This window comes from Nilaparvata lugens, chromosome 6 (genome assembly GCF_014356525.2).
Source record: "Nilaparvata lugens isolate BPH chromosome 6, ASM1435652v1, whole genome shotgun sequence".
Taxonomy (NCBI): domain Eukaryota; kingdom Metazoa; phylum Arthropoda; class Insecta; order Hemiptera; family Delphacidae; genus Nilaparvata; species Nilaparvata lugens.
The window spans coordinates 28,766,150-28,777,655 of NC_052509.1; the positions used below are offsets into that span (position 1 = coordinate 28,766,150).

Genomic DNA, 11,506 nt, shown 5'->3' on the forward strand with positions numbered 1-11,506 from the left:
ATATTCAATTGACAAATTAGGATTGAACAGCAATGTTTATATTATGAAATCCAGCAACCAACATATTAAATCATGAAAGTATGCTGTATACATTCCAAGATGGAGACTATAGAAATAAAGTCAAGCTTTCCCAAGAAAGCCTACATATTTTGTGGTAATTTAATGTAAAATGTAATTGCTGTATATGTTTCCCTACAATTTTATGATTTGAAATCGTATTTTTGTGCTCTACAATCTAAGACCAATCTATCTCATATAGATTTACAGCTACACCTGACAACAATGCTCCTTGTATTGTGAGAAACACCAATTTTTAGCTTCAACCATCATCACCAACTACATTGTAGGCTATTCAAATTTATATTTCGAACAATGAAATGAGTTCTATGAGAATCACCAGTTAGATGCACTTTATTTCAGTATTTCCTAGTGGAGAGGTGCGCATAAGGTCACCTCAAGGATCAAAATTTCAAACACTTATTACTTTTGACACAATGCTCATATCTCATCGTACTACACTTCATTCTTCTCGGCTCGGTAAGGCGGTTGAAAATCATGTATCGTGAGTCCTTATGCGCTCCTCTCCATCAGGAAATACTGAAATGAAGTGTATCTAACGGGTGATTCTCATAGAACATAATCTCATGAGCTTATCTCATTGTGCGGAATGTCAATGAGGACAATGTGGTTAATGATGATCGTTGAAGCTAAAAATTGGGTGTTTTTTTTACAATACAAGGAGCAATGTTGACAGGAGTAGCTGTAAATCTATATGAGCGCTCTACCTGGTCGTAGATTGTAGAGCACAAACATACGCCCGGAGGGAGTTCCAAATTATCTCTTTTTATTCAGAATTTTATAATCTAAAAAAAGGCGAGAGCAATTTTTTTTGTCCGATTACAGGGTTTGGCGGAAATAGTTGAAAACTGGAAAATGAGCCGAAAATGCGAGGTTTTTGGGCCACTCTGTATCTAGCACAAGGAAATTTTGCGTGAAAAAATTGGTTCTGGACTTTTCTCATGTAGGCCTATCCAAGTTATAGGCTAGGTTATATTAAAAAATGAGAACTACAATATACATTGCAAGCACACCCCCTTTTTATGGTCGTAGATTGTAGAGCACAAACATACGCCCGGAGGGAGTTCCAAATTATCTCTTTTTATTCAGAATTTTATAATCTAAAAAAAGGCGAGAGCAATTTTTTTTGTCCGATTACAGGGTTTGGCGGAAATAGTTGAAAACTGGAAAATGAGCCGAAAATGCGAGGTTTTTGGGCCACTCTGTATCTAGCACAAGGACATTTTGCGTGAAGAAATTGGTTCTGGACTTTTCTCATGTAGGCCTATCCAAGTTATAGGCTAGGTTATATTAAAAAATGAGAACTACAATATACATTGCAAGCACACCCCCTTTTTAATGGGTATATTGACTGGACTATTATTAATTTTTAATTATCCTGAAAATTTACTCTTGACATATTTTGTATACAAGTCATGTGAACTATTGAAATGAGAATAAATAGGCTTAATGATTTTTAAAATGAAGGAATAATCCTCAGTACTTACATCAGTTTCAGAATGGAAGCTCTGTGAGGATGCGAGATAGCCGATCCTTTTATAGGTAAATTTGGAAGAACTCATAACTTCTATCACATTGAAGCCAGCCCAGCTCATATCATAGCCGAGCATTTGGAGCTGAAATTGATGAAAGTAATTGATTATTTACATGAGTTTTTCAAATCACAAAAAGGTATATTTCATTGGTTTGAAGAGTCATAGCTTATATTTTTGAATATGGTACTATAGTTATTTTCTTGTTTGCAACACAAATTACTGATAATGTACTGATAATAGATAATTACTGATAATAGATAATGTACTTCTGCCTTATTGTTATTTATACACAGTCCGACAATATACTATATTAGAAAAACTTAATTTTAAACACAATGTAACAAACATAAAAGTAAGTATTAGGCTACTTTCTAATGTAGTTAGATTAGATATGAACCTAAACTTTTACTTTTATTCTACGTTTGACTGATAGTATAAACAAAGCGATCTATGCAGAAGTGCCTGGTCTCTGATATCTAGACATTGGAAAACAATGTGTAATCAATTCATGGTAATTTGTACCACAAAGTTACGGTATTCTTTCATGAAGGACCAGGACCAGGAAACAAGAGACCGTCCTCAAAACAAGGCCTAAATTACCAGGACACAGCCTATCCAGCATCAACTGGTCAACGGCGACGCAGCCGTAATAGATAACAGACATTTTGTTTTCCGGTTGAGTGTTATCAATGTACAATATTGAAAATTGTGTTTTAACTAGTGCTACACTTCTAGTAATATCGAGAAAGTTTGATAATCAATACAATAAGCCTCATCTTACATAGGTGAGTTTGGCAACAGCCGTAGCCTTGACGGCCAAGTTTTCCTGACGCAACTCCTGTTTGATCTCTTCGATACACTGCGCAATATACTTTGCCTGAAACAGATATTTGAAGTCAAGCACAAACAGTAATAATTAATGTGTTTGAATCATTATTAAGAGAATTATTAATATAATGAACTTAATGTAGTCAGACCATTAGCCCAGCAAAAAATTAATAATTAAGACGGGCTAAATTTTAGTAACTTACTTTTATTCAAAATAACATTTATTGACCGAGCGAAGTGAGGTGTACGATTCAAGTCGACGATTTCGCATTTCTCTTGATGTTTAAATGTTTATATGTTTGGCATTTACGGCGAAACGCGGTAATAGATTTTCATGAAATTTGACAGGTATGTTCTTTTTTAAATTGCGCGTCGACGTATATAAAAGGTTTTTGGAAATTTTGCACTTCAAGGATAATATAAAAGGAAAAAGGAGCCTTCTTCATAAGCCAATATTAGAGTAAAAATCAGATTATAGAATTATTCATCATAAACTAGTAGTTCTATGAACAGTAGACCTCACGCAGTATTCTCATACACAAGTACTGATTGGAACTATAGACCTTATGGAAATACAGCAATAGACTGGCTTCTCCACACATCTGTGTAATCACTTGTCAGCTGATTTATGATGAATAATAATTTTATAGTCTGATTTTTACTCTAATATTGGCGTATGAAGGAGGCTCCTTTTTCCTTTTATATTATCCTTGAAATGCAAATTTCCAAAAACCTTGTATATACGTCAACGCGCAATTAAAAAAAGTCAAATTTCATGAAAATCCATTACCGCGTTTCGCCGTAAATGAGCAACATATAAACATTAAGAGAAATGCCAAACCGTCGACTTGAATCTTAGACCTCACTTCGCTCCGTCAATCAGCTGTTTAGTGGACTATAATATAATACTACCTAATACTACCCGTTCAAAAATATCGAACATCTTGAAAATGTATCCTTCCATCAACGTTAGTTGTAGACAGTTGACTATAATACTACCCGTTCAAAAACATCTAACATCTTGATAATGTATCTTTCCATCAACGTTGTAGACAGTTGCAGCCAGACCTGATAACAGCGCTCACACTCACATTCCGGGACGACACGTCACGGTACGATAGGACAGAAAACTCTATGTTTATTTAGGATTTTTTCTAGACATTTTAAATTGATAAATTGTTTATCAATTTTTGAGAAACTATAACAGGTCAATGTAACTTATTGAGCGCGAGGTCTACTGTTCACAGAACTACTAGTTTAGTAAAAAGAAGATATCATCTATATTTTATAACGCACTTTGCACATGGGATTAAAATTCACAAATGAGAAAAACATTCAAATTGTTTAAAAAACTTCTAGCTGGCAGCTACCTCAGCCAAGTGTTACCAATCAGAATTCATCAAAAAGTGACCGAAGATTGACTGAATTAATAGAAATAAAAATGAATGCTTACCTCATTATCTTTATTGTTCCTTATACCACGCACCAAGTCAGTCAGATTTTTATCAAACATCCGTTCCAAGTTACCTCTAACCTTTTTTAGAGCCATACCAGATGTCAAGAAGAGTCTGCACTAGGCCTACAGAGAAAATAGTAAACTCAAGATTCTAGGCTTGTTATGTAATCACTGAAAGAACAACTTGACTGTAAACAATCATCTTAAAATAAAAATAACAGATTAAGAGAAAAATAATTACATTTTCACTGGCCTATTAAAATAATATTCTAATCACTCCTCACAGAAAATTATTAGGCTAGAACTCTAAACTCTGAACCACACACAACTCAACAGAGACAGAGTGACAGAGAAGAGAAAAGAGAAAACGAAGTCAACACCCTCTTTCGGCGTTCATCATTTGAACAGCTGACTGCTCAAGATGACGTAGCCACTAGTAAGCAAATCGAGCGAAATTTGAATGATAAATTTTTATTCGAGAAAAGTTATTTAAAACGATTTTCATGTATCTCATTCAGCTGAGAGGGTTATATGCTACTACTATAATTATTATTAATTCTCAATTCCATCATAAATATCATAGTAAAAAAGTTTGAATTATAATACTATAGCAGTATACAATTTTGAATTGTTACCGCCAATTCCAGACGCTATTATGCTGTCACCAAAGTGAAGAATCAAAGACCAAATAATTCATTTAAAGATAATAATAAAAAACTCAAAATAAAAGTGGCAAAAATTTTTATTTTTCCAATGCATATGTCGATTCAAGCACAAATTAGATGAAAAATAATACAGTCATGTTTTTCTTTGCTTTTTCAGATCAGCTGAAGAAAGGACAGGCTGCACAACAACCAACATTGGTTATCTTCAGGGATACTTTTGAGTCAGTGACTCGGGTGACCCAGAGCCAAACAAAATGGCGGCTGACCCGGGGCAGACTAGTGATTCCATGGAACGACAACCAGACATCGACCGGTCGACGCTGTTTGGCGCGTACTTTTGAATGTTCGGATGGCGCGAATATTTGAATAAAACACACACACTCACACACACACTGGTGTGACACTTGAAGTAAGTTATGTTTTGCAAAACAAACATGGCTCATGCTGTAATAAATGAGTTTATTCTAGGAGAATTGGATAAGGAACAGAATAACAATAACTATTATGATGTAACAAACATTGTAAGGCCAGTTGCTGCGGTTGTTGTGGAGGAATTGGGAAATCCTTTAAGGGTTTTCAATGAATTATTCCAACAGGAACATAATAATATGAGACCTTACAACTTGGGTTATTTTGAAATTATAATATCACTTTATAATATGAGTGAGTTTAAAAGCCATTTTAGAATGTCTTAGCAAACCATGCAGATAAAAGATTCCATACTATTATCATCAGAATCTTTCCACTGAAATTTTGTAAACATGGTTAATGTAGCATTATTCTATTCAGGTCACCTACTGAAAACAGACCAAGTGGGTCGCGGTGTAGATTTTGGATTCTTGTTTAATAATCATTATATTATAGGACTATATTTTTTGGTGCTATCAAAGAGACCACGGCACTAGTCTTCATTGAATGAAAATAATACCATTTTTCCTAAAAATATATTTTGGCTGCTTTTAAATTGTGTAAAAATAAAAGAAAAACAGATTTACTTTTGACATTTTAAAAGAACCAAAATGAGTTTAGAAATAGAGCCAACATTACATTTTCTAAACCAAATTTTTATGAAAACATTTTGAGAGACTAGTTTTAGTTGTTGCACCATTTCTCTTGACTTGTTACTCATCTCAAGTAACTGGTTTGTTATTTTATTCGATATTGACTATATAATTTTTTATAATGAAATCAGTGCTGTAGACTATTTTAAATTATTATCATTCATTTCCAATGACCAGGCATTCCTGGATAGATCGATTGCGTCTTCAGTATAGGATGGTCATAGTTAACTAAACCCAACTACCACAATGCCACAATGTAGACCCATGCTAATCCATGAAAAGCAACCCACGCCAAGGGATGTTTTGTAAACCATTGCTAAGCTTCTCCAGACATCTGTGTAATACATGCAATGAATAATCCACTTGTCAGCTGATTGATTATGAATAATTCTATAGCAATGGTTTACAAAACATCCCACGGCGTGGGTTGCTTTTCGTGGATTAGCGTGGGCCTACTTTGTGGCGGGCCATATGAGCGTATAATAGAGGTACTGTAAGATATAAGCCATACGAAAAACCAAGCATAGTGAATTTCAAATCGAAAATTGGTAGATTGTTTGTTTTTTTATTAAATTCCAATTTTACAAAGATTAACATCAACATTTTTAGGTGCTCTTAGAAGTTATAGGAAGGAGAATTATTCAGCCTGCAAATATAAAAATACCTCTTGAGGAGAAAATACTTTTTACAGTTTGGATGTTGAGCAAACAAGAGACATTCTTAGCTGCTGATGACAGATATAATTTTTCTCAAAGTAATGCTCATAGAACATTCTATGAGATAGTGGATGTCATTGCAGCTTTAGTGGATGAACATGGTCGACACTCTTGCAGCAACAAAAGTCATCTGATTTAATTAATAATAGCCTTCACTAACTTCATAACTTGTGCTTGCTACATAAGAACTTCCCTCAATACAAGGTTATCATCGGGTTGCACAACGGTCTTTTAATCCCAAATAAATTTCACTTTTGTTGCATCAGTAGTCCACACATGACCCTCTGTGGTGACTTCTGTAACATAAAGAAGACAATGATATTAAAACATCATTAAGTAGTGAACATGATTGACTTCCATAAGGTAGGTCTACTAAGCATTATGTTATAATTACAAGTAGTGCAGTCTATATACAGTGCTGCTTGCAAAATATATTGTAGTTCTTAATTTTCAATATGATATAAATCACTCTCAAACAGGCTGTATCAGTGCCACTTTTTTGAAGTTGTTTTTGAAGGAAACTTCAAGCTTGGCTACAAAATCTTACAGAAGCTTGATTAAATTACACCGGAAGAGTAGCTCAAATAATATTATAATCATGAACATATACCATAGAAGAAACGCGTCTATAGTGAGTTCATGTTATATTGGCCGTAGAGTAATATAGAAGAACAATGTTGCCGATTCTCTGCCTAGTCACTGCCTTTTATATAGAGGATAGCAGATACAAATATATCTTATGTAATATCAATTGTTCATTCTTCTTTAGAACAATCAATTTATTGTACTCATCAAGTGAATTTACTTTTCAATAAATAATACACTTGCATAATTAGATTGACAATTTTGTTGATAATTACTAATTATTGAATATATTTCTACATTGTAAAAAATCTGGCAAAGGGATAGCAACACCAAGAAGAAGAAGAAGAAGAAGGAGAGGAGGGAGAAGAAGAAGAAGAAGAAGAAGAAGAAGAAGAAGAAGAAGAAGAAGAAGAGAAGAAGAAGAAGATGATAACGATGATGCTCTCTCTCTCTCTCTCTCTCTCTCTCTCTCTCTCTCTCTCTCTCTCTCTTTCTCTCTCTCACTTTCTCTAGTCATGCTCCATTCAATCAATAGATAGTCACGGTCTATTTTAATTAGTATATTACTGACAGATTTAAGTGAAATGACCTTGGAAGTAGAAGATGGAGAGGAATGGAGAATGAGAAATTCAATGACTCTAGTGCTTGACAGATTAAAGTGAATCTATTTTGGATGTAGAAGAATGGAGAATGAAAAATTCAATGACTCTCCTGCTGACAGATTAAAGTGAATCGAGTTTGGAAGGAGAATGAGAAAAAGGAGAGAAAGGAGGGCTTCAACTGAAACATCTTTGTCTAACTGACAGATTTAAGTGAAACGAAAATTTCATCTTACACTCAGATTTAACCTAGTCATCTTTGTCTAACTGTGAGATCTAAGTGAAACAATAATCACATTCAAAAAATTTATCATGCTATCATAGAGAAGTATAAGAACAGAGAAGAAGTAGTCACTTTCAAAAAGAGGAAGAAGTAGAGGAAAGGAGAAGTGTGTCTAAGGGAGAAGTATGAGAACAGAGAAGAAGAAGAAGTAGTCGCTTTCTTTCAACCAAAGTGAATCGAGTTTGGAAGTAGAAGAAGGAGAGGAATGGAGAATGAGAAATTCAATAGCTCTACTGCTGACAGATTAAAGTGAATCGAGTTTGGAAGGAGAATGAGAAAAAGGAGAGAAAGGAGAGCTTCAACTGAAACATCTTTGTCCAACTGAGAGATTTAAGTGAAACAAAAATTTCATCTTACACTCAGATTTAACTGAGTCATCTTTGTCTAACTCACAGATTTAAGTGAAACAATAATCACATTCAAAAAATTTATCATGCTATCTTAGAGAAGTATAAGAACACAGAAGAAGTAGTCGCTTTCAAAAAGAGGAAGAAGTAGAGGAAAGGAGAAGAAGAAAAATAGGAAGAAGTAGAAATAAGAAGTGTGTCTAACTGACAGATTTAAGTGAAACGATAATCACATTCTATCATGTACAATAGCTTCCAAAGAGAAGAATGAGAGGAAGAAGAAGAAGAAGAAGTCATGAATGCAGTGCGCTATGCACTAAGAAATTCTACAAGTCAAGCTTGACAATGCTAATTGCTTCTCTAAATCACACACACACTATTTGCATGGAGAAATGAAACTTCCAGTGACAGGTTTTTCTTAAGGAAATAACAAAACTGAGGCATGTATCTAACTGACAGATTTAACTGAATTGTTCTTCCTCTCTATGGACTTGTCATTGCAGCAATGGTAAGTGGAAATCTCAAAACAATTCAAGTAACACTGACAGAAAAAGAATGATTCTGAAATCTCACTCTATGCAAACAGCCAAGCTTGGAAACCTCGAGTCATTCTTATCAAGTACTCTACTATCTCTCATTCTAAGTCTCCTTCTCACTTCATCTAATGGAAGAGATTCAATTCATCTTGTTTTATTCAATTTGATCTTACTATATGTACATTATTTGTGGTGAAGTTTTTAAAGGATCAGTCATAAGAAAAAACCAAGAAGCTTCACACCTACTAATTTATACAATTTTCTGCACCACCAAAATTGAGAAAATGGAGCATCAGAGTTGAAGCAAAATTAGATGCAGTAAAGTTGCACTGATGTAAAGATGCAGTATATTAGTTGCAGCTAGATAAAGAAAGCAGCATACTACTTGATTGTAGAATGTAAACATACCCATATTTGCAGATAGCAATATAGATGAAATTTTAATGATAGTACTTGAGCAAAGTGCACAATTGATAAAAGTGAATGTACATAATTACATTGAAGTGTAACAAAAAATCAGTGGTTCTGTAGATATGCATGTTGACTGAGATGTAGTAACAAGAAAGATTTTCATCTCAAGAGATGTTCAATCAAATAGAAGAAATATGTAGCTGTAAAAGTCCAAAATAAAATCTGTATAGACAAATTGTTAAATGTAAACAAAATAAAGATGATTTGAAAATCACAGAGCAAGAAGCAAAGATGATGAATGAGAGAGCACAAGAAGATCAATCATAATATTCTAGAGGGACATCAAGAAATAGTATAAGATTGCATGCAATTGATCACAATGCAGTCAAAGATAATTGAAGTGAAACAAAAAAATCAGCGGTTCTGTTGATACACATGTTTACTGAGATGTAGTAACAAGAAAGATTTTCATCTCAAGAGATGTTCAATCAAATAGAAGAAATATGTAGCTGTAAAAGTCCAAGATAAAATCCGTATATAGACAGATTGTTAAATGTAGACAAAATACAAATGATTGAAAATCACAGAGCAAGAAGCAAAGCGATTATTTGATTCCTCTATCAGGCGAGATGTATAAGCTACAACTAGATGAGTAGAGTTTTTTGAAAGCCACAGAGACATTCGGGGAACAGCAACTAGCAGAATTTGAAAAAGAAATACAAATTTGAGAGAGACACTTGAGTGTATTTCGATCATAGTGACTTGTGATCACAATCCCTTACACTGTCAAAGGAGATTTGTCTATCAAGAGGAATAATTTGTGTCAAATGCTATAAGGAACATAGATTTTCTATCAATTGAGTTTCTGTCACTAGTATGGGGAACCTTTTATGGAATACTGTAATAACACCACAATGCTGGAAAATTAAGATTACAATATGATGTAAGTAAGATACTCTTTGCTTGAGTAAACTTAACACTTTGCTTCAAGCAATAGAATATTTTTGGTACAAATTTTTTGTTGTTAGCATCCTTTGTAAAACAATAAATATGTCTAGGGATTTGGTTAGTTATGAGGAGACTTCTATGTCAGGTTAGATGTACATTTTCAACATGAATTAGATTACAGTAAATGATCACTCTCCAGATTAGTATGAATAGCTTTTTCATCTCACCACTCTTAACCCACACTCAAAGTTAGAGTGAAAAGTCGAGAGTGAAAAAACACTATAATTTCATTGGCTTTAGCTGTTGTACAATATTCTCACTCACAGTGTTGGATAATTTCTTCATTTTGGAGGAGAAGGAAAGTGTGATATTTCATAGTTTGGAAGCCACACACTAACAAGAAAGACTTTGAGAAACCAAACATAGATTTATAAAATTAGAATCAAGCTTGGTGAAAAGATTCATGCATGAGGAAAGAGATACTGATGTAATAGTATCAGTCAAGTGACTTATTTAGAAAATAGCATTGCTAACACTTTGAACTCAAGTTTACACCTTTGACAGTAGTAAACTCATGAAAACAAATGCAAAAGCATATAGTATAGTTTTTCCTACACTGTTTTGACAAACAAACAGAAACTTTATTTTCTGTAACGAATTTCTAAAATTGAATTTTATAATATAGATACTATGTGATTCATCATCTTTGCTTGTTGCTGACACAGGTTAGAATCATTGTTGCAAAACAAATTCATATCAACGCCTATTGCGTCTTTCACGAGGTTAATAGATGATGACACACACACACACACACACACACACACACACACACACACACACACACACACACAATTTCTCTTTGGATTATCAGAATCTGAATAATATAATTTTCACAAAATGCAAAGCTTTCAGTCTTTGAAGTTTGTAATCCCTCCTCACCATGTGATTGATCCAAAAAACTTGTTACATGCACTGTTATTGTGGTGTTGCTTACTTACCTCTAAAACGGTGTACACATGTACGTTTGCCTTGGGTGAGCATACGTGTATGGGCTTGCATTCGCACGTGTGGACACTGTTCGCTGAGGCATGTGGGCGAACCGGAACCCTGTCGGTATTTTGGTGTGCTCAAAGGCGCCTCGGGCGAGCATTGAATGTACGTGTGGACGCGATTTTGCCATAAGGGTGAGGCAAAACGTAAACATTGAAGGTGTCATAACCTAATTCCAATGAATTAGGTTAATGAATGACAAATCAAATTGTGATCCAATAACTAATTGTAAATTGTAGGATTTTTATAATTTTGTAGGATATGTGGATTGTCAAATATTTAAATAGAAACATGCATGGAGTATATAATTCGTATCATGATTAACAAATTTAGAACTGCATAATTTAAGTGAAAAAAGCTTCTCTACAGGGTTCCTACAAGAAAGTATAGCTCAAATATTATTTTACT

The 11,506-nt window shown here is 34.0% G+C and overlaps 1 protein-coding gene across 2 annotated transcripts in view; it reads right to left on the reverse strand.

Annotated features, from left to right (window-relative positions):
• Positions 1-4,307, reverse strand: part of LOC111053695 (AP-3 complex subunit delta-1) — a 98,540-nt gene extending 94,233 nt beyond the window's left edge. The window contains exons 1-3 of one of the 2 annotated variants that reach the window (XM_039430612.1): positions 3,895-4,307; positions 2,395-2,490; positions 1,566-1,694 (exon numbers count right to left, since the gene is read on the reverse strand). In XM_039430612.1, the coding sequence (XP_039286546.1) occupies positions 1,566-1,694; positions 2,395-2,490; positions 3,895-3,990 (321 nt within the window). In that variant the 5' untranslated portion in view covers positions 3,991-4,307. The remainder of the gene's footprint in view (positions 1-1,565; positions 1,695-2,394; positions 2,491-3,894) is intronic. The other variant, XM_039430613.1, reaches the window with a different exon arrangement.
• Positions 4,308-11,506: the final 7,199 nt, after the last annotated feature.